The 25,968-nt window shown below is 51.3% G+C and overlaps 3 protein-coding genes across 4 annotated transcripts; 2 read left to right on the top strand and 1 right to left on the bottom strand.

Annotated features, from left to right (window-relative positions):
* The first annotated feature begins 5,505 nt into the window (after positions 1-5,505).
* On the top strand, positions 5,506-7,345 carry PRR30 (proline rich 30). Its single transcript, XM_059407572.1, has one exon. It carries the CDS (start codon positions 5,904-5,906, stop codon positions 7,119-7,121), a length of 1,218 nt encoding a protein of 405 aa, XP_059263555.1. The 5' UTR covers positions 5,506-5,903; the 3' UTR covers positions 7,122-7,345.
* Positions 7,346-10,560: 3,215 nt separating this feature from the next.
* PREB (prolactin regulatory element binding) lies at positions 10,561-14,625 on the top strand. 2 transcript variants are annotated; one of them, XM_059405315.1, is made up of 9 exons: positions 10,561-10,925; positions 11,527-11,719; positions 12,114-12,334; positions 12,519-12,599; positions 12,699-12,823; positions 13,021-13,194; positions 13,338-13,410; positions 13,608-13,767; positions 13,937-14,625. In XM_059405315.1, the coding sequence occupies exons 1-9, from the start codon at positions 10,791-10,793 to the stop codon at positions 14,029-14,031; spliced, it is 1,257 nt and encodes a 418-aa protein (XP_059261298.1). In that variant the 5' UTR covers positions 10,561-10,790; the 3' UTR covers positions 14,032-14,625. The 2 variants fall into 2 exon arrangements, with proteins under 2 accessions (XP_059261298.1, XP_059261299.1); XM_059405316.1 differs by lacking the exon at positions 13,608-13,767 and having other exon boundaries at positions 13,937-13,990.
* A 19-nt stretch (positions 14,626-14,644) lies between these two features.
* Positions 14,645-20,338, bottom strand: ABHD1 (abhydrolase domain containing 1). Its single transcript, XM_059405317.1, is given in 14 exon segments — positions 14,645-14,793; positions 14,921-14,968; positions 14,971-15,019; positions 15,021-15,086; positions 15,196-15,244; positions 15,406-15,579; positions 15,674-15,786; positions 15,926-15,971; positions 16,159-16,185; positions 16,187-16,333; positions 16,918-17,013; positions 17,206-17,288; positions 20,224-20,283; positions 20,285-20,338. Coding segments are annotated over 14 exon segments (1,161 nt in total).
* Between the last annotated feature and the right edge of the window lie 5,630 nt (positions 20,339-25,968).

The following is a 25,968-nucleotide window of genomic DNA, read 5'->3' as shown; positions in this document are numbered from 1 at the left end:
TTTTAAAAAAAGTAGTACGTCTCCAAAGAAATGAGAAAAAGCAAAAGTCCTATCCAGCAGAAATTTTCTTTCAAAAACCTAGGCATTTCTCAGCCTTGAGAAAAACAGTGTAGAACTCTGAGAATGGCCAGGCGGTTTGCCCAGGAACAACACTTGGCCCACAAAAGGGGTACGGCCTTGGATCTCTGGTAAAAGCCCAAAGTTCCAGTAACTTTAATAGGCCAGCAGTTCTGTGGCTGGACTGGCAAGATGAAGACTGATTTGGGGGCACCTGAGTGGCTCAGTCAGTTAACTTCTGACTCTTTTTTTTTTTAAAGATTTTATTTACTTATTTGACAGACAGAGATCACAAGCAGGCAGAGAGGCAGACAGAGAAAGAGAGGGGGAAGTAGGCTCCCCGCTGAGCAGAAAGCTCCATGCCCGCTAGATCCCAGGACCCTGGGATCATGACCTAAGCCGAAGGCAGAGGCTTTAATCCACTGAGCCACCCAGGCGCCCCTAGTGTCCAACTCTTGATTTTGGCTCAGGTCATGATTTCAGAGTCATGCAATCAAACCCCAAGCTGGGCTTCTCCTTCTCTCTCTCTCTTTCTCCGCCCAATCCCCGCCCCTGCTCATGTGCTCTCTCTCTCTCTCCCTCTCTCTCTCTCTCTCTCTCAAAAGAAGAAGAAGGAGGAGAAGGAGGAGAAACATGTTTACGGGAATCACAGCCTGTTTGGGGGCAGACATCATTCTAATCTTGAGAGAACTGCCCATCAGGACCTTAGGACAGAAGAATGGCATTTTTTTTTTTTTTTTTTTATTTACTTGAGAGAGAGAGAGTGAGAAGGTGAGAGAGGAGAAGGTCAGAGGGAGAAGCAGACTCCCCGTGGAGCTGGGAGTCCGATGCGGGACTCGATCCCGGGACTCCAGGATCATGACCTGAGCCGAAGGCAGTCGTCCAACCAACTGAGCCACCCAGGCGTCCCAGAAGAATGGCATTTTGAAGGGTAGAGCAAAAATGTGTTTTTCAGACATAACAGGACTGTCTTTTGTCCTCCCATATAAGTGTATATAGCTACCCTGATGGTATTAGATGCCAACCTTTCAGTGATGAGCTAAAAGTCAACTGGGGCTCCCATCCCAAGATCCTCAGACCAGGTTCAAAGGGTCACCCACAGAAAACTCTAGGGAGCTGATGGGTCAGTCCAGAGTTTCTTGCATTCTGACCATCTGTGAGATGAAGGGTGGCCCATGGAATGAATGGTGGGTATTCCCAGGCTTTCAGTTCAATATTCTATCTCAGAGTTCATTAGGTTGTTGCTAAGGCAGACCTCTCCCAGAAGCTTCCATCTGAAACTTAATCAGGTCAGAGCCAAAGTCAGACTTCAAGGGGGAATCCAAGGAAACCCTTGCCAGATGATAAATGGGCATCATCACTTTCCTTCCAGAGGCACTTACCTATCAGAGAAAGAGGGAGATCTGACTCCAGCTTTTCTGAGCCTTGGCAGGACACAGAGTAGGAAGGAAGAAAGTATTAAAGCCACACTCACAGCCCTGTGGAAAGGGATCTCTTTTACCAAGTGCCTTTTCAGAGTTAGGTGACTGGGCCACACTCGGGGAGCTCCTCCACCTGAAGGTTCAGTCCTCAGACGGACCCCAAGGTCATGGTCAGATGAATCGGGGACTCTCAGGCTATCACCTCGGTGTTGCGTCCACAGCAGGGATGTGGTCTACAAAGGAAAACTTACACAGTGAAAAACAGTGTCCACAAAGCCCCAAGAGGTGAACCAAGAAAGAGTGAGACTGATGTACAAGGTCAGGGGACGCTTCCCAGGCCAGAAGGCGCAGAGGCCATTTCTAGCACTCTGTCATCTTCAAGCTGATCTTCAGGGCAGTGGGGTTCTGCATGGCGAAGCTTGTCTCCATGGGTCAGGTCCACGCCGTGCCTGGCTATCTCTGTGGCACGGTACTACCTAGACGCAGGTGTGTGGGTGGCTCTGTGACTTTCTAGAACTTTCTAGAACTTTGTCGATGCTGTATGCTTCATCTCCAGCGGCCAGGCCATGGATAAAGCAGTGTGGGTCCCAGCACACTCGTCTGAGTGGGCTTCATGGAGCACGCGGGCAGCACATGGGTGAAAGTCCAGTTTCTCTATCATGTATTGGTTTTTGAAGTTGGTCTGGGACCTCTAGTTCTCGGGCTGAACACAGGCACAGTCCCGGGAACTAGCCTAACTCATAGAAGCTGAGCCTCATGAGTGCTCCCTTGGCCTCTAGTGCTGATGACGGGTTCTCCTCTTCCTGGGATTTGTTTCAGCACAGTGCCATCAGCCTCCTCTTTCGCAGGTTGTGCGGAAATCCAGACACAGTCTCGTTTGGGTGGGATTGGCTCTCAGGAAGGTATAGAGAGGAAGTGGCTGTAGAGGAGGATCGCCTTCCCCTCAGAACTTGAGCCCCATCTCACAGGTGCTATTATTTACACTTGGAACAACGACTCTTGGATACCGAAGAGAGTCCCTTTGAAAAAGATCCTTCTGCTCAAGATCCTTCTGCCAGGCAGTGAGACGAGTGGGAGGGAGCAAAAGCAGCCTTCTTCCTACCCTTCTAGAAGAGTCACTCACAACTCTCCTAGTCCCTCGAGTATTACAGAAGTGCCCTAGAAGTTTCACTACTGCTATGGGATCCCTCTTTTCTTATTTTTAATTCATTATGTCTTTAAATGCTTTCTCTTTTTTATTTTTGTTATGCATTTTATTTGCACCCAATTATTTATTCTTTTTTAAAAAAAGATTTTATTTGTTTATTTGACAGACAGAGATCACAAGTAGGCAGAGAGGCAGGCAGAGAGAGAGAGAGGAGGAAGCAGGCTCTCTGCTCAGCAGAGATGTGGGGCTCGATCCCAGGACCCTGGGATCATGACCTGAGCCGAAGGCAGAGGTTTTAACCCACTGAGCCACCCAGGCACCCCCTGTCTTGGTTTTAGTACTAAAAGTCTCATGTCCCATGAAACCCCTCAGTCCCTATGGCTGGATCTCAACTTACCTATTTCCTCCTCCCTAAAGCTGATGTGCCAGAGATTTTGCCTGGTTTTCCTTTCCTACCCCCTACATTTTCGTAAGTATCCTTCTCTCACTTTATACAAGCCATGACTCTTACTCATTCCTAAATTTATTACAACTTGCCCTGGAGCGAAAAAACCTCCGGGGCACCTGAAGAAAAAAAAAAAGACAATAAGAAATATATATTTTTAAGAATTCATTTATTTGAGAGAGAGAGCACAAGGAGGTAATGGGAGGAGAGGCAGAGGGACAAGCAGACTCCCATTGAGCAGAGAGCCCAATGTGGGGCTCGATCCCAGGACCCTGAGGTCACGACCTGAGCCAAAGGCAGACACTTAACTGACTGAGCCACCCAGGCGCCCTGACAGTTAGAAATATCGATAATGGGCACCGTCTCCTTTAATATAGGAATCTTAGCTCCTTGGAAGGGCATCTCATCTTTCAGTCACATATTGTAATGGTTAATTTTAAGTGTTAACTTGACTGGGCCTCGGGGGGCATATATTGAGTTAAACATTATTTTGGGTGTGTCTGTGAGGGTGTTTCTGGATGAGGTTAATATCTGAATTGGTAAACTGAGTGAAGCAACTTGCCTCCCTAACGTGGGCAAGCCTCATCTAGTCACGGAGGGCCTGAGTAGAACCAAAAAGGCAGAGTAAGGGAGACTGCACTCTCGTTGCCTGATTATCTTCAAGCTGGGGCATTGGTTTTCTCTTGCCTTTGGACTCAGATTTGCACTGGAATGGACACCATTGGCTCTATTCATTCTCAGGCCTTTGGACTTGGGCTGGAATGATGCCGTTAGCTCTCTAAGTATCTAGTGTGCTAACTGCAGACCTTCGGACTGGTCACCCTCCATACACACAGGATCCAATTCCTTTGTTTTTAAATTTAATTTTTAAAAAATTTTGTTTAAGGATTTTATTTATTTGACACAGAGAGAGAGATCACAAGTAGGCAGAGAGCAGGCAGAGGGGGAGGGAGAAGCCCAGCTGAGCAGAGAGCCCGATGCGGGGCTCAATCCCAGGACCCTGAGATCATAATCCGAGGCGAAAGCAGAGGCTTAACCCACTGAGCCACCCAGGCGCCCCAGGATCCAATTTCTTGTAATCAATCTCTGTCTGTCTATTTATCGATCACTATTCATAAGTATACACAACCATATGTCACTAAGAATAGACAACTTAAATGAAACGAATACTTTTTCGGAAAGACACCAATAGGATATAGCTCTATCATTTCTCTCTCTAGATATAGACGCCATCATAAAGAAGAGCATGCTTAGATATAAATAATAGTTGCCCTTAACCTGTGAGTAAACTGGAAAACAGTGAATTGACACTTTAAATGGGTGGATGGTATGGTATGTGAATTATACTCCCTAAAGCTGTTGAGAAAATAATTATTAAAACCTAGAACTGTAGCCCAAGTGTGGAAATGGTATAGAACGTGAGCCACTGTTCAGAGAGCAAAAGGAAACAAGACCTTGCAGACAAAGGCCAGCTGAGAGAGGCCGTGTGGTTGGTGAGAACCCCGGATGTAGGAGGCGCTGGGAACTGTGAACTATACGGGCAGGGAGGAGGGGAAGGTTAGGTCCTGATGGGGAGGCTGAGTGCCCCCAAGGAATTAGGTCTCTTTAGTTTTGTCAAGGGCCAGCCTTTGGGTGATCTCTGAAAGAAGGTCCTAGAGCTTGAGGCGGAGAGTGTATTATGTCAGCACCTGACCTTTATGACATCGGCACTCAGTGCCAGGGAGAGCTGCCCCCAGGGAACGGGGCTCATAGTTCCCAAGGGGGGCGGCAACGCCGCCCCTTACACAAAGTTCAGTCTCCCAGAAGGTCCCACCAGCCAGCCCCAGGGCTGCTGCTGCTGCTCCTGATTCTGCTGCTGGGCGTGCTGAGGGCCCGGCAGAGGCAGAGGACATCAGCATCAGGGGTGACAAGGAGTCAGGGAGACCGCAGGAGCAGGAAATGAGGATGCTGGCCGAGTCCCTGACTCAGATTGAGGGGAGCAAAAATCGGTAACGGAAGACCTCCTCCTGGCCGAAGGACCACCGAGGGCAAGGTTCAGACAGAAATCTGGGTCAAAGTGAGTTTAGGGTGACAGATGCTGTAGACAGAGGGTGTGTAGCCACCATTTTGTGACGCTTCCTCTCTCTCCCAGGTTCCTCATTGCTGAAGTGCCTTGTGAAACCCAGCCCAGAGGAACCCTCCCTGGTAAGAGCTCGCAGCACCAGAACACCCCAACTTCTAGTCCTATCTCCGTGGCCATCCTCCAGCCCCCTCCTCTGACGCCAATTGACCTCCCACCCCCATCCCTTTCCTCATCACCTGGAGCATTTTGCCAGCTCTTCTGACCCCAAAGGTGACGTGGATTTAGGGTCTTGGTAAATCATTTTTTTCAGAGCCAGAAGTGGACCGATTCTCCCAATATCTTAGATTCTGTTTCTTTCTCTACAGGCCCGATGGGCTGTGTCTTCGTCCCCAGCGCACCCAGATTACGGCTGCGGATCCTCAGCTAACAAGAGGCTGCTCTGGTTCTCCATCCCTACACATCCCTCACCAATGGCTGACGGCCAAGTGAGAGGCCAAGTTTAGACCCAAGCTCTGGCCCATACACTTAGAGAGCCTAGTGCTGCGGGGCGGGGTGTCTCCTTGTCTTGCCACCGACAGCTGCACCAGCGCCAGGCTGGAGCCACCCACGCTTGCACACAGAAGGCCCTGATTTCTCAGCCAGCTCTGGCCTCAGAGACACTGGCCCTGACTCTGCCAGGTCTCTCCTCTCCGGTCTTGAGGCACCACCACCACCAGCAGCCCCTCCCTCCTCCCCCGGGCCCCACCCCGCATCCTTTCTGAACTCAAGGCAATGGAGCCTCAAAATAACGACCAGGTGCTGCTCCAGAACGCAGAGGACCCTGGGCGCCCCCCTCTGGGCTCCTCCCAACTTGAGGACTCCCCATCCAGCCACCCCCAGCCTCTGCCTCCCCAGCGAAGCCCCCCCCTCTCCTACTCCCCTTGCTCCCCGGGCACCCCACAGTCCCACTCTCCTGGCTCCCGTTTCTACTCTTCTGACTCAAATTCAGACTTTATCCTACACCCTCACTCTTCCTCTCCCCCAAGTTCCCCCAGCTTCTTTCATCAGAATTACCTCTCTCTCTCCCTCCCACCCTTTTCCCCTCCCTCCCCTGGGCTGTACCCCTCCCCGGCTCACACCCATTCCTCCTCTCCCTCTCAGCCCCAGAACACCCCTCTCCCCCACACTCAGTGTCAGCCTCCCTCCCCCCCAGGAGACTGCCCTAGCTCCACTGTCACTTCCCTATCCCCCAGCCTACCTTCTGGTGGTGTCCACTCAAACAGGCAGGTGTGGCCCCGGGATCAGTACAGGGACACCAGGTCCCCTGGGCTGGTGGGGGAATGCGTGGCAAGCGAGAAGGACCCTGCGGAGTTCAGGGACCCAGGAGCCCTGGCCCAGGCCCTGGTGGCCCATCTGGGGCACCGCCGCATTGCTCGCGACCTGCAGCTACTGCTTTTGCAGCGTATGTGGCTGGGCAGACCTGGCCCGGCCCCCATTGTAGAATATCCCATATGCCTGGTGTGCCTCAAGCCCCGCAGCCCCTCTTGCCCCACCCCCAGGTACAGGACTGGTCCCCGGCTGCTTGCCTTCCCCCAGCTACTGCCCTGTGCACAAGGCCAGGAATCCGGACCACTCCGCATAGGCATTGGTTTTGGGCTCCGCCTGCCTCGGGGCCAGGCCAGGGCCTTGCACCTGTTGCCCGAAAGAAGGCCAGAGGCAGCAGGGCCTCAGGGCAAGGCTGCTCAGGCCCATGGACATCAAACCCAGGCGTCCCTGGCTCCGGCAGCTCAAGCACCAGTGGCTCAGGAGCAGGCAGGTCCAGCCCAGGGCACAGCCTCCCAGACCGCCAGCCTCAGATCTGCAGGCCTCCAGTCACCAAACTCTACATGCTTTTCGGAGCCTCAGCCTCAGGCACCCAAACAGGCCACTGTCTGCCCGAAACCCACGCCTTCCTCTGCGCCCAAGAGGCCAGTCTCTCCAGAACCCATTCTCCGAAAGTCACCAGCCTAGTTCCAGATCCGAGAAGGCTCTCTGGAGTATCTCCTCTGAACCCTGCTGTCCCCACCAGGCCCCAGATGTTGGGGAGCCCCCGAGACACCCTGAAGGGCTGGCTGGCAGGAGGTCAGGTGTGTTCTCCACCCTTGAACCCTGGGAGCCCTCTATGGAATCTGCTCTCTCCTGGCTGAAGAGGGTGAAGAGCACCTTAGACCCCATTCAGCCTCTAGCGTGTCAATAAAAGCCTGACCCTGAAAACGTGTGTTAGTGTCTGATGTGGAAATGTCGGGGTTTGGAGAGAACAGTCAAGAAATAATTTTTTTTTTATAGATTTCATTTATGTACTTGACAGACAGAGGTCACAAGTAGAGAGGCAGGCAGAGAGAGAGAGAGAGGAAGCAGGCTCCCCATGGAGCAGGGAGCTCGATGTGGGGCTCGATCCCAGGACCCTGGGATTGTGACCCGAGTCGAAGGCAGAGGCTTTAACTCACTGAGCCACCCAGGCGCCCACGAAAGAATTTTTGAGACGTCTTTGGCGCAAAAAGGTGTTTGTTTTTTTTAAAGAAATGATTAAAAAAAATTTTTTTTTATTTAAAAGAGAGAGTGTTCCAAAAGTTGGTTTTATTAAAGCATGGGCACAGAGGGCTGCCTGGGTGGCTCAGTCAGTTAGGCGGCTGCCTTGGGCTCAGGTCATTATCCCTGGGTGCTGGGGTCCATGCCCCGCTCAGGATCCCTTCTTGGTGGGAAGCCTGCTTCTCCCTCTCCCACACCCCTGCTTGTGTTCCCATTCTCTCTGTCAGATAAATAAATAAAATCTGTTAAAAAGTGTGGGGGGACGGGACCCATGGGCAGAAAGAGCTGCACTAGAGTTGTGAGGAGTGGCTGGTTATATATACTTTCAAGTTGGGAGGAGGTTAGATAAAGTGTGAGTCTCTTAGGAATTTTGGAAGCAAGGTTTCCAGGACCTTGAAGGGGCTAGCTATTTTTGGGAAAAGGTGGTTTCTTACTGTCTAATACATTTGTCATGAGACCCTTCAGATGTTATTAGTGGGCCAAATGCTTGGGGGATGATTGCTAACATGTATCTTGGGGGTAGAGATGAAAGAAGTTTCCAAAGGAATTTTTTTATGTTAAAGGAGACTTACCGGATCCTAGAGGTTGAGATAATGTTAAGCTAATGTTCCCTTTTGCCTCTAGCTAAGTATTAACACTGAGGCAGTTGAGTGTCTAGAGGAAGGTCACCGCCTGTCTCAAGGACTTGTCAATGGGCTGGCTGTTAAGTTCTAAAGAAATATAATTTTTTCTCTCGCCTTTGTTTCCCACATTGATGGAGGATAATCAGAAGAAAGGCAGGCAGGGGTAAGAGCCCCCTTACTCTCTGTCCGTCCTAAGAGAAAACTACCCTTAAAAGGAAAAAGACCCCATCCTGTTATTCTAGGCTTTACGAAGTGGCCCAGCTTTAAGTCTTCCTACTGGGAGGATTTACAACTTGTATGTGACAGAAAGTAAAGGAATGGCCTTGGGTGTCATGACCCAGGCCTATGGTGGGGTGGGGAGGAGCAGTTCAACAGTCAGTGGGATATTTAAGCTAAGAGCTCAATCCAGTGGCCTGTGGCTGGACAGCATGCCTTAAGGCAATGGCAGCGCGGCCTCTTGATCCCTGAGGCTACTATGAAATACCACCCTGGAAGGAGCCCTCCACCCTCTCCCACGTGAACAATTACCTGATAGGTAGAGGAGCGTGTGGACAAAAACTTGATTGGATGACAGGTACATGGAGGGTTAATCAGATTAAAAGAGCCCACACCAAAGCGCCCGTAAAAACCCCTAGATTTAACCGCCAAATCGGCAACGCTCTTGGGTCCCGTCAGGGATCCCTCGGGATCCCTCGGGATCTCTATAATATCGGTCAATAAACTTTGCTTTGCTGCCCACCACTCTTCGTCTGGCCTACCTCTGGCCTACCTCTTCATTCTCTGAAGACACGGTGTGACCAAGAACTCTGGGCACTAAAGGAAAAATCCTGCCACAATCTTAGTGTTCTGCTGAGCAGACACAGGGGGTTGCTGAACCTACTGGAGACCACAATTAAGCAAAGAGAGGGACGGTCAAAGGAAACAGGGTGGCTAGGAGAGTAGGTGTCATGTACCTGAGGAGGGCATGGGATCCATAAGGCCTGAGCACCTGAGATGTGCAGAGGGCTCTGTGAGGCCCTTCACACATTTAATTTAATTTGGTGGAACGGATAATGGCATTCCCAAAGATGAAGCCACTGGGCTCCTTCCTCTGAGTGCACCTTAGGTTAACAAGGTTGTTTACTTAGGCAGCCAGGGGAGCAGCAGGAGGTGTCTCCTTGAAGGGACAGACATTCCTAAGATTCACTTGCAGAGAAACATTAAGAATCTAATGTTGAGGGGCACCTGGGTGGCTGAGTGGATTAAGCCGCTGCCTTCGGCTCAGGTCATGATCTCAGTGTCCTGGGATTGAGCTCCTCGTCGGGCTCTTTGCTCAGCAGGGAGCCTGCTCTCTCTCTGCCTGACTCTCTGCCTACTTGTGATCTCTCTGTCAAATAAATAAATAAAATCTTAAAAAAAAAAAAAAGAAAGAATCTAATGTTGAAGATCAGAAACCCAAGGGGGCCCCTCAGGAAGATGGAAATGCCAGGCAGAAAAGAGACCTGCCCTGCCTGGGCGCTAAATTGCCTCCCTCTGAGGGTGTCAGCTGGGTGCAGCCCCTCCCAAACCCTTGAAAGAAGGACTAACCTGCAGTACTGCAAGAATGACCAATTCTCAAACGTGAGCGATTTCTTCAAACCAGAAAGTGGTGGATTGAGGATTTAAAGCCAGTTTTATTTTAAAGTCCACGCTGCCTTCATCAGAAGGCAAAAGACACCACTCATCTTCCCAAATGTTGAATTTCCAAGGTGTGTGACCTGGAACAAATCACTTCCACTCTGGGATAAAAGGTAAGGGCTGGGCTTGTGTATCACTCGTGAAATGGGACAGCCCTAACCGAGGATTTTTTTAAAATAAAAACTTCATTTATTTAATTATTTTAAAAGATTTTATCTATTTAACACAGAGACAGCAAAAGAGGAAGCACAAGCCAGGGGAGAGGGAGAAGAAGGCTTCCTGCTGAGCGGGAAGCCCGATTTAGGGCTGGATCCTACGACCCCGAGATCATGACCTGAACCAAAGGTACATGCTTACCCACTGAGCCATCCAGGGCCCCCCAAATCTCTTAGCTTTTATTTGCTCCCCTCCTCCGGAAACAACAACCAAGACCCTGGACGCCGAGCCTGCCTTCCCGCCCTGCACAAATATGGTGGAGGCTGACGTCACACGGTGGACGGAATCCTGGGGCGGGAGTCGGGTCACCGGCCGGCTAATGCTGACGCGTATTGGCGGTCTTGCGCCTGCGCAAGGAGAGCCGCGGGCTGGGTGCGCGTGCGCACTGCGCGACAACCCGACCGGGTTCGGACGGGGGGTGGGGCGGAGATCCGGATCCCTGAGCGTTGTTTTGGCGAATCTGTGGGTTAGAGTTTTGGCAGCTCGGAGGGTGTGAGAGAGGAAGTCTCCTGACGGCCACGGGACCAAGTTAAATAGCGGCCGGGACGGGGGTCGAAAGCGGGCGCGGCATGTCCCGGGTACTGCGGTACTTCCAGTGAAGCGCGCCGGGAGCAGGATGGGCCGGCGTCGGGCGCCGGAGCTGTACCGGGCCCCGTTCCCGTTGTATGCGCTTCAGGTCGACCCCAGCGCCGGGCTCCTCATCGCTGCAGGCGGAGGAGGCGCTGCCAAGACGGGCATAAAGAATGGCGTGGTGAGAGCTCAGGGCCACTGTGGCAGGGTCACGCCAGGGGTGATGGTGGTAGGGGGTCTGGGGGATGGCCGCATCTCAGGCTTCAGACCTTGCCTCTCCTCGGTGGGAAGCTGGGCTTTTCCGTGCCCGGGCGCGAGTTTCAGCTAAGAACTTACTCACCAGGAACTCCTAAGGTAGAGTAAAACCCAATATACAGCTCCTCTTAAGCAGGAACTTCAGCTTCAACTCGACCTCAAGGGCAGCTCCAGGGGTCTTACCGTGGTCTTCTCTGGGGAGGCCACAATGACTTTTCCCACTGCTTTCCAGCAGTGGCAGGAGTGGTGCGTTTGGCCTTTAGGCTAGGTTTCTTCACTCCTCTGAGAGTCACCCTATTATTTTTGTAAACTGGAGGTATTAATCCCAGCCCTGCTTGCTGTACAGATTCCTGTGGTTTGAAAGAAACAAAGATAGGGAGAGAAGCAAGCAGGCTGGAAAAAACCTTTTAAAGTAGAAAGTGCAGTAACCAAAGGGGTCGGGCTTCAGACTATAGGATGTAAGTCTGCCCTTGGGGTGCTCTCTGGGCACCCCTAAGCCTTGTTCATCCTGGTTCTCTCTTCCACAGCACTTTCTACAGCTAGAGCAGATTAATGGGCGCCTGGGTGCCTCTTTGTTACACTCGCATGACACAGAGACGCGGGCTACCATGAACTTGGCGCTGGCTGGTAACATCCTTGCCACAGGGCAGGATGCCCACTGTCATCTCCTGCGCTTCCAGACCCATCAGCAGAAGGGCAAAACCAAAGCAGAAAAGGCAGGTGAGAAGCTCCCTCTTTAGCTTTGGGGAAAGGGTTAAATGAGTAAGGTCACTTATGTTGGGGGGGGCACCTGGGTGTCTCAGTGGGTTAGGCCTCTGCCTTTGGCTCAGATCATGATCTCAGAGTCCTGGGATGGAACCCCATATCGGGCTCTCTGCTGGGTGGGGAGCCTGCTTCCCCCCACCCCCTCTGCCTACTCATGATCTCTGTCTGTCAAATAAATAAATAAAACCTAAAAAATAAAAAAGATCACTTAATGTTGGTTTCTAAAAAAAAGTGGGGCTGGAAGTGTGGGTTATGGTAGCCGGCAAGAAGCCAGATGTTTACTACTAGGGAGGAGACCAGTACTACTTACTATAGAAGCCCAGAATCTGGCAGGCTGTCTGTGTTGCAGCTTCCAAGGAGCAGGGGCCTCGACAGAGGAAGGGGGCAGCTCCAGTAGAGAAGACGTCTGGAGCTGAAACACACCAGGAGGGGATAGAACTCACTGTAGAGAATTTGCAAGCGGTGCAGACAGACTTCAGCCCTGAACCGTTTCAGAAAGTTGTATGCTTCAACCATGACAACACCCTGCTTGCCACTGGAGGGACGGATGGCTACGTTCGTATCTGGAAGGTGTGGTTTTGGGGGTTAGGGGATCCATGTCTGTAGCAGCAAGGCCAGAATTGTGAGAAACCAAACATGGGTTCTGGGAAACTTGTGAGTGAAGCCTGCACTGGATGGCAGAAAAGAAGATGGGTGGGGCTCATGGCGGCTGGTCAGGTACTTGGGGGTAACCATGCTGGTGGTTTGGCTGCAGGTACCCAGCCTAGAGAAAGTTCTGGAGTTCAGAGCCCACGAAGGAGAGATTGAGGACCTGGCTTTGGGGCCTGATGGCAAGGTGAGGAAGTGAGAGGGCGGAGAAAGGAGGTGATTATGCTGCTTGTCCAATAGGTGGATCCCCTAACTGTCCATCCTTGGAATCTTGATTCCTGACTAGTTGGTAACTGTGGGCTGGGACCTTAAGGCCTCCGTGTGGCAGAAGGATCAGCTGGTGACACAGCTGCACTGGCAAGAAAACGGACCCACCTTTTCTAACACGCCTTACCGCTACCAGGCCTGCAGGTGTGAGACCCCAGAGGGTAGCTAAAAGAGGCACAGCCTAGATGTGGGGGAGTGGGAAGAGACTGGGGGGAAGCTGGGGAGGATTGCCGTCTTGGTGGGCTTTACCCCAGGCCTGACCAGGGTACAGGAGGGCACAGACCTCTGAGAAGGGGCGAGCAGAGCCCAGGAGCTGAATGGCCTTTCGCCTGGCCCCCCAGGTTTGGGCAGGTTCCAGACCAACCCACCAGGCTGCGACTCTTCACAGTGCAGATACCCCACAAGCGTCTGCGCCAGCCCCCACCGTGCTACCTCACAGCCTGGGATGGCTCCACCTTCCTGCCCCTTCGGACCAAGCCCTGTGGCCATGAAGTCATCTCCTGCCTTAGTGTCAGGTGTGAGGCAGTGGTGGCTTGACTGGTTGCGGGATGTGTGGGGGAGCTCGGGAAGGTGTCGGGTCTGAGGCTCTGAAGATCGCTGTTAGTGAGTGTTGCTGCACAGGCCTCCAGAACAGTGACCACTTTATTGTTTGTTGCAGTGAATCGGGTACCTTCCTAGGCCTGGGCACAGTCACTGGCTCTGTTGCCATCTACATAGCTTTCTCTCTCCAGGTAAGGTGTAGAGCCCGGAGCGCTCTTCAGCAGGTGGGGGGTGGGGAGGAGTGGCTTTCTAGGCCTGCTTCAGTCTAAGGGTTCGGGAAGGAGTCTGGCCCAGGCCATAGAGGGAAGGCCATCTGGGGACAGGGAGCATGTTTTCCAGAAGGAATATCTCCAACTGGGCCTTCCCTCACTAGTTCTTTTGTCTCCAGCGCCTCTACTATGTGAGGGAGGCTCATGGCATTGTCGTGACGGATGTGGCCTTTCTACCTGAGAAGGGTCGTGGCCCAGAGCTCCTTGGGTTCCATGAAACTGCCCTGTTCTCTGTCGCTGTGGACAGTCGCTGCCAGCTGCATCTGCTGCCGTCGCGGAGTGAGTCCGGGGGGGTGGGCGGTACCAGCCTTCCTCTAGCTGTAGCAGACACTTGCCCCTGGCAGAACGGGCTGCTTGTTTGTAGCCATCTGCCCCCTTCTTGAAGTCTTCTGTTCTTAGGGCTGTGAAGTCCCTTTGCCTTCTGACTTCTTTCCTTTCCTTCGTGCAGGGAGTGTTCCTGTGTGGCTGCTGCTCGTGCTATGTGTCGGGCTTATTGTTATGACCATCGTGCTGCTCCAGACTGTCTTTCCAGGTTTTCTTTAGCCCTCGTGCTCCTGGGGAGTCAGGGGCCTGGACATTGCCGTCTTCTACACCAGAGTGGACCCCGTTGCTCACCCCACCTGCATCCACGGTTGGGGTTGCTTCTCAGGAGACCGATGCGCACTGCCTGCCCCGCCCAGCGAAAGTTTGTCTGTGGCCCTGGATGACTCTGAGTCCTGGGAGCCCTTCATTCTTCATCCGTGAAGCCGTCCAGGATAGTGGTATCTGCAGCCCGGGCCAGGCCACCTGCATCCTTTTGTCTGCCTAACAGAGGCTCCAGAGTTGAGCTTGTCCTCTCCAGAAACGTGAGGATGCCCAAATCCCCAGAGGTACTGCTGTCCATCAGCTGCTCTTCACGTGAGCCCCTGGTGTTTGCTTGGGCAAGCACTGGCCTGGGACTTGTAGTGAGGGAAGGAAGGGGCAAAGGGAAGACCCAGGCTGTCGTCTCTGGGTCCAGCTGGTAGCTCCAAGCCAGCTCGGCTACGTATACAGTAAGTTCCTGGATGGTCTACCCTAATCTTGAGGAAAGGGAAAATGAACCTCTACCCATTTTTCAGGAAAAGTTGGTATTTAATAAATAAGCGAAGACGGAATTAAGACCCTGGTGGTACTTCTGTCAGCTCTTGCCTCTGTTGGAAGGTAAGAGGTCCCCGAGGTTGAGCAGGTCCGATGGGTGCTGGAAGACGGCTCTGGCATACTGATGTAAGAGGCGGGTCATGTAGCAGTGCGACGTGGGAGAGCGTTGGGCAGCCTGTATGGGAAGGGCTTGGGGAGGGATTGGAAAGGAGGTCAGGAACCTGGGCCTTTCCTGAGAGTCCAGGCTCTTTCTGCTTGGACCTCATGGCCCATTTTTCCCTAGGGCCTCTAAAGCATCCAGATTCAAGGTGCTCACCGCAGATGGTGGAGAAGGGGTCGTCAGCTCTGTTGAGGCAGAGCACAAGGTCTGGATGGCATCTACCTTGGTTCTTGGGCTAGCTGCTTGGTCGTAGGTTAACACAGTCTTGATAGCCAAAGGCCACAGTGGTGTAGCATTCATCAAACTGGCGGATTGTGCAGGCCTGCCTGTGGTAGGGGGTGGGGTGGGGGGTGGGGTAGGCCAGGATGAGGCTAGGGAATAAGAAAATACCGAACAACTTTGGGCGAGGGGTGCTGGTTGAGAGACTATACCTGTAGCACGAAGTCTACGTTCACCGCCTTTTCCATCACCTTTCTGTTTCTGCAAAAGAGTTCATAGAGGTTTGCTTCTGCTGGATCTGACCCTATCTGTCTCATGATTGAGCAAACTCAGAGACCTGACCTGACCAGAGACCTGGGAGAACCTGGTCTGTCTGCCGCCCCTCCCTGTCTGCTGCCTCCTCCCACTTCCCAAGACCCTGCCGGTTCACAGTGTGGCAGAGCTCAGCAGTGAGGCACTGTTGGAAGAGCAGTGAGTTGAGTGGAGTCTCCAGGGAGCGTGTGGTCTCAGAGGAATCCCAGCATGCAGACAGAGTTAGTGCCACCACCAGCCCTGAAGCCTGCCCTGTTCGGGCTCGGTGGTTCAGCACTAATATCCTGAAGGATATTAGCAGGGGCGCAGGAGAGAGGAAGAGAGCACGGAGGAGGAAACGAAGACTGGGCCTCTGGGGCAAGTCCAGACAACCTTTACCCTCCAAGAGAGCTGCCCACAGCCAGGAGTGGAGCTCGGGAGTAGCGGTGCTTTATGTGGTTCACGACTATCTGCAGACCTTCAGTGTTGCTGGCAGGAAAGACCCTGTGGGTCTGAGGCATTGGGTAGGGAGGGAGGCCTGGCCAGCAGGCAGAAGGGTGGCAGGGACATGGAAGGAGGAAGGTAGGTAGAACCCCAGGCCCAAGGATCTGTGAAGGGAGAAGGGCTGGAAGGAGCGAGGCGGGCACTCACCAGCAGTTCTTCCCCGCGGCAGCCCCAGTTACTAAATACAACAGCTCTGTGGCACACACAGGTACATCTCAGCTAGAGCCTCTCCTTCTGGTAGCCTTCAGAAAGACCCCAGTCAGAAGGTGCCCTTCATATAATATAGTGCCTTCTCCCCAGAGATGTCAGGGTCTTCACTGCCTTCCCTATTACAAGTTCTCAGCCACCACCCACTTCCTCTGGACTTGACCCATCCTTACCTGTAACCATCCCTCAGAGCTTGGCTAGTGGGAGATAGAGGAGTCCTGGCTACTGCCCGTGATGCTGGGAAGTAATAACACAACGGGCTGGGTAGTATCAGGGTGCTGACTGCTGCCGCGCAGGCCAGCTCAGTCTATCAGGACCTGGCCTCTATCTGGGGTTTGGAGGACTTCACTGTGGTTTTAAAGAAAACGGCACACAAAGAAACTATTAGGATCTAGGATCTCCATATACTTCGGAAGGTTTACCTCTTTCCCCAATAAACAACTCCCAAACCTTCCCATCAGCATCATTTCAGGGTATACATTATGCAAGACATTAGTGTCCTAACAAAGTGTGCGGTGCCCGGTGGCTCAGTCAGTTAAGTATCTGCCTTTGGCTCAGGTCATGATCCCAGGGTCATGGGATCAAGCCCAACGTCAGGCTCCCTGCTCAGCGGGGAGTCTGCTGCTCCGTCTGACCCGCCACCCTGCTCGTCTTCTCTCTTTCTGTCTCTCTTTTCATAATGCGCTCTCTCTCAAATAAGTAAGTAATAGCTTAAAAAAATAAATAAATAAACAACAAGCTGTAATGGGATATATAAGATTAAATATTACCTCATGGTTGAGCAATTAAATAGCCCTTCCATATAACCGCTCTGATTGTTGTCCCCGCACCCCGGGGTAGATGGAGCAAAGATTGCCTTCAGGTTCATGAAGGCCGGCAGGGGATTCCTCTGTAGCTGCAGCCTCTTGTTTACCCCCTCTGTCCCTTCTTACCTCCAGTAAGGGACTGGAGGCTGGGACTGCAGTAGGACTCGGAAGATGGTTTGTAGCCGCCCCTCAAAACACCATAGTGTTGGGGCACCTGGGTGGCTCAGTGGGTTAAGCCGCTGCCTTCGGCTCAGGTCATGATCTCAGAGTCCTGGGATCGAGTCCCACATCGGGCTCTCTGCTCAGTGGAGAGCCTGCTTCCCTCTCTCTCTCTCTCTGGCTGCCTCTCCGTCTACTTGTGATTTCTCTCTGTCAAATTAATAAATAAAATCTTTAAAAAAAAAAAAAAACCACCATAGTGTAGGGTAGAAAGTCTCCAGAGTGACTGGACAGTGTTGCTCCAGGAAGGCCAGAAACCCAGTCACCAGCGGAGGCCCCTGCAACCACGACACAGTCTGCCTTGCCCCCCCAGCTGGTTTGTAGGCCAGTGAGGTGCCCGACACCAGCGTGACCCCTCTCCAGAGGCCGGCCTCTGGCAATGAGAAATCGAGCACACCTTGGCCCAGAATGGCCACGTCACTATTGTGAATAGAGTCCAGCGAGAGCCCACAAGGACCGTAGTCCCCAGCCTGACTCTGAACCGACTCCTTGCCAGGGCTGGGAGCAGCGGCGGCTGACCGAGTGCTAACTCTCTCACTCAGCCTATCCGTGCCCCAGCCCTATTTTGGAGAGAGCAGGTAAGATACATGGCCCACCTGATTCCTTGTGGAAAGTTCAGTTAGCATCCTGGTCAGAGGCTGAAGTACAGCACCATTCAGTCTATGACTTTTGCCCTGCAGTTGAATTATCCACACTGGCATCTTCCTAAAACCAGCCCTGGCCATTCCGCTTCCTGGCTTTGCACCGCATTGCCACATACGTTCCCTATGGCATGTGCTCACGTTCAAAGACTTTGACCACAGCGCCTCATTGTCTTACTCATGGGGCCAAGAACATACTGCCAAGGAGGAACAGATTTTTCTTCTTTCAAGCCAGCCAAAGCAAAGGTAACAGAGGTAGTATGACGGATAGATCAGTGGGGAGTTGGCCCTGACTTTTCGACGCCTCTGCTGGTTCTTCTGGACACAAATCAAGTGAATGAGAGGACCTAGCCACATAGAAGGCTTACGAAAAAGGTATGCTATAGAAAGTCGAAAGGCCTCAGGCTCAAGAAATACAAATTACATTTCTGTTGTGAGCCCTAAGGAACCCTATGATCAGATTTCTAGTAGGTCTTCTGCAGGAGCAGTACTCAAAAAAGGCTAGGTAGGGGCACCTGGGTGGCTCAGTGGGTTAAGCTGCTGCCTTCGGCTCAGGTCATGATCTCAGGGCCCTGGGATCGAGTCCCGCATCGGGCTCTCTGCTCAGCAGGGAGTCTTCTTCCTCCTTCTCTCTGCCTGCCTCTCTGCCTACTTGTGGTCTCTCTCTGTCAAATAAATAAAATCTTAAAAAAAAAAAAAAAAAGGCTAGGTATATTATGAACTGGAGAGGCCATCTCAAGATGTGACTTGTACCCTGCTCTTGAGGCCCTGGAATAATGGTGCTTGTGATTCGTTGTGTGCTATGTGCAGGTACTAGGCTAAGCCCAACCTCATGGGCTAGGATATTTATAAACAAGGAAACTATGTCAGATGAAGTCATTTGCCCAAAGTCACACAGCTAGCAAGAGGCAAAGTGGATGGACTTCGCAATTAAAGTATTACCACCAATACCAGTAAGTAAGAACTGTTGAGTGCGTATGTTTCAAGCATTGTGCTAGGCACTTACATGATTATATCCTGTGATTTTCACAATAGTTCTTTGGCATAATCCTGTGATTCCCCCATGGGAACAGGTTTGAATGTTGAGTAAGTTAGCTTGCCAAAGACAGCTGGTGGCAGAGTTGGGATTCAACCCAGGTCTGACTCTAGAGCCCATGCTCTTAGTCATTATGCTCTATTACCTCTCATTGCCAGGATTTTGAGTTGTTATCAATTTATGGAATCCCTGATCAAACAGCTCAGCAGTAGAGAACAAATTAGGTCACAGGTTAATTTCATTTTAGCTCTAGTGGAGAGTTTCTTGACTCATTTTTGAGAGGCCATTGGTCTCTGTGGATGAATCGATACTAGTCCATTACCATGCTGGACAATCCAAATTCCTTAGGACTTTCAGGATGCACTTTTCCTGCTGGAAGTCAAGGAAGGATCTGAAATATAAAGAGGCAGAGGTCTCTGACTTCTCTGTGGCTGGATGAAAACAGGAAAATGGTTAGTTAAGGAGAGTTCTGGTCTGAAATGACTTTTTTTTTTTTTTTAAAGATACTTATTTGACAGACAGAGATCACAAGTAGGCAAAAATGCAGGCAGAGAGAGGGGGAAGCAGCAGGGCATGCGGGACTCAATCCCAGGACCCTGGTATCATGACCTGAGCCAAAGGCAGAGGCTTTAACCCATTGAGCCACCCAGGTGTCCCTGAAATGACTGACTTTTGAAATTAGGCATAGAAGGTAAGATTTATAGGGTACTGTGAGGTTTGGTTCTTTAAAGGCAGACAATACATGCAAATGTAAAAAGCTCTGAAAAGCTAGGTAATATTTAAATTCCCTGTATATTTTTTTTAAGGGCTTGAATCAGTGGGTTTTGTATTAGACTCAGTTACCTAGAACAATTTAATGAAGATTTAAAAGATTTAGGTTTTTCTGGATATGTAAATTTTGTATCTTATCTAAATTTCAGTGGGAAAAATCTCTTCAGAATATCCCATTGCACCGTACATACATGGAGAGCCTAGAAGTTAAAACAGGGCAGAATGAACGACAGGGTTATCCATTAGTCCTGAGCCAGGCGGGGAATCTCCACCAGCCTTTAGGAGAGGCAAGGCCTTACTAAGCTGGTGGGGCGGTAGGAATCAGCCAGAGCCACACAGGCCTCCAGTTCCTTTATTCTGTGAGGCTAGTGAGAAACTCAGCTGGACTGCCTTTTTTAGACGAGGAAAGCATCTCCCTGACACCTCAGGATACCTTCTAATCCGCCTTCCCCCAAACGTTTGCCCGCATCCTTGGGGAGCAGCACCCCTCCGCTGCCTGCAAGGCCAAGCTGGTATGGGGAGCATACAGGATGCAGAGAATCTAGGCTGGCAAGGAACCCACATCCTCCGTTAGATGATCCAGCAAGGCAGGGCGCTGCTGCAGTGCTGGGCAGGGCTGCTGGTGGCCTGGGGGCATCAAATTTCACCTGTTGGGGGAGGCCCAATCGTGCCCCCTCCCACAAAGGGCTCGAGCCTCTGGCAGGAAGCAGCCCCTTAGGCCTGAGGATCCTAAACGCAGTGGCCAGAGTCTGGGCCCGCACCCACCTGGGGCATGGATCTCCAGCAGTAGCTCAGGCAGAGGGTGGCGCCAAGGCCTAAAAGCAGGGGAGAAGGGCTCTGGCCAGGGGCCATTCTGCGGGCCCTGGGAGGAGCTTGGCATCTTGGGTGGTTGGGCTCCGATCCCCAAGTCCCTGATGGGGGGTCCAGCACCCGGCCCCGCCGGTTACACGCCGTGCCCGGCGAGTGCAGGGTCGGCCTCCGTGGCTGGCCGGTGCAGGGTCTGGAGTATCGCTCTCGGCCCGCAAGAACGACTCGGAGACTCGCGTAGCAGCGAACCTTCTTCTTTAATCGCTTTTTTCTTTCTCTCCCCTCTACCCTCGGCGCATGCGTTTTTATACAGGCAGTGTTAACCAATCAAAATGCAGTGCTCATGCACCTCCTGCGAGAGTGGACCTAAATGAACAGCCAATCATATTCAGTCCCTTACAGCTCTTAGAGTAGGCCTCCTGTACTGGCTCCCGACATCTCCCCCTTTTTTATTTATTTATAATGGCTGAGATCGTGCCTGTCTTAGGTTGCCAATCCTCAGCACACATGCTTACCCGTCATTGGGTACTCTCCCTGGTCGAAGAGCCCCTGTCTTAGGTTGCTATGGTGTGGGATCAGTCTTACCCGTCTTTGACTACCGATCTAGCATGCTTAGCCATATCTGGGGGGAGGTACCAGCCTCAAGAGCCATCATGGCTTGAACCATGAGGTGTTATTGTCCACACACCCAATGTAACATTATTACGTTAGCTGTGATTAAGAGAACAGCCATGGCACCAAGTCCGGCCCACTATTTGAGGAACTAAACAGATTGCTGTAACATTTTTTCCACTCACTAACAGGTGCAATAGTTACTTTGGTAGAATATATGGATATAATTTGAGCTCGTAATTGCCTAGTTAAATTTTGAAATTGACGGTTCCAGGTACCATTAAGCATATTTCCCAATTGTCTAGAGAGGTTAGCTGCTAAGGATAAGTTGTTATGAGCTATAGGGGTGATACAAAGTCCGGCCATATTATGTATGCATCCTATCGACACAATTGACTCTAGGATATCAAGTTGTTCCTGTACAAGATCAACCCTTTGATTTACAATAAGGATCCCAGCATGCAAATGTCCGTTAATTTGTTCTTGCGTAGCCAATGCTTCAGCGACCATTCCTGTGACGTTGTTGAGCACAGCTGCTGTCTGTACTGAGGTTGTCAACGCTACTACGGCAGCAGTAGCAGCGGCGGCGGATGCTGCGATAGCTGCAATAATGGCTGCTGTTATCCCAAAATCTCTTTTATGCCGTAGCAACACAGGCAAGTTATCGGAGTTCACTTGCACCGGCATAGGGATGTATGTCGGTATCTTGGCTATTACTGCCGAGTCTCCCACCACGGCGTTCCAACATTCTGATAGCAGACAATTCTGGGACTCACAAGAGAGACTAGATGACTTGTTAATAGTAGAAGCATTAAAAACTATGAAGAGAAAGGGAGCTCTAACACAGACGGGCGTTGGTGAGTAACTTACGTGCTTAGCTGAGGTGCAATTGCAAGTAACATTTGTTTCAAATCGAGAGCCTACGTGATAGTTGTACGTACAGTTACGCCATGTAGACCCATTAATAAAGTGAAGGCTTTCCAAGCCTGTACATGCCTGTGCAGCGTTGCAGAGCAGCCACCTATCTAGAAGGTGAGCTGACGCGCCTTGCGCCAGGTCTTGGTAGGTATAATTATAGCCAAAAAAGGTGGAGTTAGAGTAAGTGGGGATTTTAGGACTGAATGAGAATCCTGTTCCCACCCAAACTCCTGAGAGGCTACTATGGCAGCCACTCGTGCGGTGCAGCTCACACAATAGCAGGCCTTGGTGCAGCAAGGTTTATACGGAGGAGGCCCCTCGTAAGGTGGCGCTGTTTGGGCTGGGCGCGTGGGCATAGGATCTAAGTTATCTACCACTTCCGTCTTTGTAACTGCGCCATAGCTCCTTCTTCCGCTTTTAATTTCAGCTGCGCCATAACTTTCCCCTGCATTTTGAGCTGCGCCATAGCCTTCTTTAGCTTTTCCTCCTTTTTTGCAAGCTCCTTTTGCATCTTGCTCACCTTTTGGCTTTTGGGCCATTTCCCTCCTCTGCTCCTTTCCAAAAACCAGGGAGCCGTTTGTCCCACTTCTCTCAAAAACAAATGAGCTGTTTTATTTTTTAAAGGAGTACCAATTGCCTTAAGGATATCAGAAAGCGGCCCCAGCATTTTATATGTGGCCATCTCGTTTCCCATCCCGGAAAGCTTTACTCTCATCCTTATCCTAGGAACTTTGCAGCCATCTCGTTTCCCATCCCGGAAAGCTTTCTACGCTCGTCCTTGACTTGAGGAACTTTCCCTGTCACTAGACAGAAATAGGTGCACTCTTTACCTGATCGTCGCCAACTCCGTGCGTCTCTCACGATGAGATTCCCGGGTTTCGGCACCACTTGTCGCTCTCGGTCCGCAAGAACGACTGGGAGACTCACGTAGCAGCGAACCTTCTTCTTTAATCGCTTTTTTCTTTCTCTCCCCTCTACCCTCGGCGCATGCGTTTTTATACAGGCAGTGTTAACCAATCAAAATGCAGTGCTCATGCACCTCCTGCGAGAGTGGACCTAAATGAACAGCCAATCATATTCAGTCCCTTATAGCTCTTAGAGTAGGCCTCCTGTACTGGCTCCCGACACCGGAGCCCGCCCCCCACCGCTGGGCCCCGTGGCAGGCGTGGTGAGGGCAGGTGCCGGGCTGAGCCGAGTCATCTGCAAATGGCCTTCCCAGGGGGAGCACGCCTGGACGCCTCCTGCTTCCCACCTCACGGTCACCAGTGGTGCCACCCCTTGCGAGGACCCGCGGCCTCCCCACAGCTGCCATCGGGGTAAGAGCATCCTCCTGAGCCTGCTCCAGAGCCTGCCTGGACCCCTCGAGGTAGGCAGCCTGGGCGTGGTCCCCAGTCACTGGCACCCAGGACACGGCCACTCCTGCAGTGACATCCTGTGACCTTCACACTCAGGGCATGGCCACTCACCTTGTGACAACACTGCTGTCCCACTGTGTTCGGCCATTCACAGTGGCCTTCCCATACTGGACACAGCCATTACTGCTGTGACACCCCCCGCTGTCACTTAGGTCTCAGCTATTGAGTGCATGGCATTCTACATAGAGTCACACACACACAGAGGTTACAGTCACACAGTGTCACTCTGTGCTGTCTCCTCTAATCCCCATCAAGGAAGGGCAATGGATATGTACTCAGTGTATATATACTTTGTACCAGGCACTTGGGAAACCCCAGGATGCGGTTCCCTGTCATTACTGGAATATGGAAACAAGTATGTGATCTAACAGCAGTGGTTCTCAACCTTGACTGAAGATCAGAATCATCTGGGAGTTCTAAAAACTACCAGTGCCCATGCCTTGCCCCCTGCTATGTAGTTGGTCTGGAGAGGAGTCTCGGTGTTGATATAACTTCGTTCTCTGGAAGATTCAAATGTACAGTCAGGGTTGAACCCCTGCCATAGGGCACGGGACTGGGTAAGGGAAGTAGAGCTGTGTGAGAGCACTGAGGAGGGTGCCCAAACTCCGTGGGTCAGAGGAAGTGTACCCAGATGTTAAATGATGATACATTTAAGGTGAAACCAAAAAACAAGTAGGAGTTTCCCAGGCAAAGGAGAGCTGGGGAGAGAACATTCCAGGAGCGGAAACAGCGTAAGCGAAAGCCTGGATGTTGAGAGACTTCTTAAAGGAACCAAAAGAAATCTGGTGTGTCTGCGGCATACGAGATGGTCAAGAATCAGAAAGTGAGCAGCTACACAAAGGACATTAGAGTTTAAACTAAGGGTGGAGGAAAGCCATCAAAGAGTTTTACTAAGGGGTGGGCGACATGACTAGAACCGTGTTTTAGAAGAATTCATTCAGGCAGCTTGGAGGATGGATTAGAGGAGGCTGAGAAAGGAAACAGGCCAGTTAGGCTGTTAAGAGAACTCTGGAATGGCAGGTGGCTGCCTGGCCTTGAGGACGCTCCTAAGAGGAGTGAAGATCTTTAAGACAGGAGGCAGAATTGGTAGGACCCGGTGGTACACTGGAAGCTGGGGGAGAAGGAGAAATCATGAAGGACTCCCAGGTTTCTGACCGTATGACTCAGGGGTGCAAGGCTGTGCCAGTCCCTGTGACAGGGGACTGCGACAGAGCCAAGAAGAAGGAGGTTTGAGGAGAAAGGATTTGTTCTGACTAGACACATAGAGGTTAGTGTGCTGGTAGATGTTCTAGTTGTGTTTTCTTAAATTCTGTATTTGTCTACTTGGCATCCGTGAATCACAGGGCCAAACAGCCCAAGTTGGCATCTCACCTGCAATCCAGAGCCCATACTCTGACCTGCTTCTTTAATCTAATTCTCACTCAATAAACTAATATTTCCCCTGTCCTAAATCAACCCAGGGTCAGGTATCTGATAACTAGGAATAGTTCCTGTGTCCCAAAGCCTGCCTGACTGACTCCAACTAGCCAATCCTAAACTGTCTGCCTTGCCTTGCCTTTCCCATTTAGCAAAGGCCATGGCCTAGGCCTTCCCCCTTGCTCCTTTCTGCCCTCTACACTGGTGCCTCTCCCTGCCATCCTGTGTGGTGAACTGTGCCTCTAGTTTCTAGGGGAACTGTAACATTAAATGTTTCAGTGGCATTGACTTCTCCGTCACCTATATGAATTAAAATCTAGACACAAATTAAAGGATGTTCAATTCCCAAAGTGGTCTGGGGCTTGGAGATTGGAATTTGAGATTCGATAGTCATCAGCATTTAAATGATATATTAGTTTGCAGAGTTGCCATAACAAAGTACTATACACTGGCTGTCTTAGACAAATGAAGTTTATTGTCTTACAGTTCTGGAGACTAGAAGTCCAAGGTTCAGAAAGATTGGTTCCTCCTGAGAGCTGGGAGGAAGCATCTGTTCCATGCCTCTTCTCTAGCTTCCGGTGGTTTGTTGGCAATCTCTGGCCTTCTTTGGCATGTAGAATCTTCATTCTAATCTCTGCCTGTGTCTTCACATGTTGTTCTCCCTGTCTGAGTCTATGGACCCCAGTTATATTGGAGTAGCATGAGCCAACACGACCTCATTTTCACTAACTATTTCCACATAAACTCACATTCTGAGGTATTGGGGATTAGGATGATAACATAGGACTTTTTTTTTTTTTAAGATTTTATTTATTTATTTGACAGAGAGACAGATCACAAGTATGCAGAGGTAGGCGGGGGCGGGAGGGAGCAGTATCCCTGCTGAGCAGAGAGCCTGATGTGGGGCTTGATCCCAGGACCCTGGGATCATGACCTGAGCCGAAGGCAGAGGCTTTAACCCACTGAGCCACCCAGGCGCCCCGACAACGTAGGACTTTTTGAGGGACTCTGTTCCACCCATAACAGATAGTGATGGAAGCTACATGAACAGATAAACATATGAGCAGATGGGGAGTGAAGAGATCGCCCAGAGGAACTCGGGCTCATAAAGAAAACGAAGAAGAAAATGCCGAGAGAAAGAATGGTGTTGCTGAAGCCAGTGGATACCATCATTCCAGGAGGTAGTACCAGCAGTGTCCACTACAGGAAGGAGGACAGAGTGACCTTGATGAGGGTCTGTGGTGATAGATGCTGATGGGAAGAAGCTGATGGAGAGGGAGAAGTGGAAGATTCTGGAGAGATAAGAAGTAATTCTTTTAAAGAACTAAGACCTTGGGCCAGT

Source organism: Mustela nigripes, chromosome 7 (genome assembly GCF_022355385.1).
Source record: "Mustela nigripes isolate SB6536 chromosome 7, MUSNIG.SB6536, whole genome shotgun sequence".
NCBI lineage: Eukaryota > Metazoa > Chordata > Mammalia > Carnivora > Mustelidae > Mustela > Mustela nigripes.
Note: the sequence above shows the minus strand (reverse complement) of the source record. Positions and strands in the feature narration are given on the sequence as shown.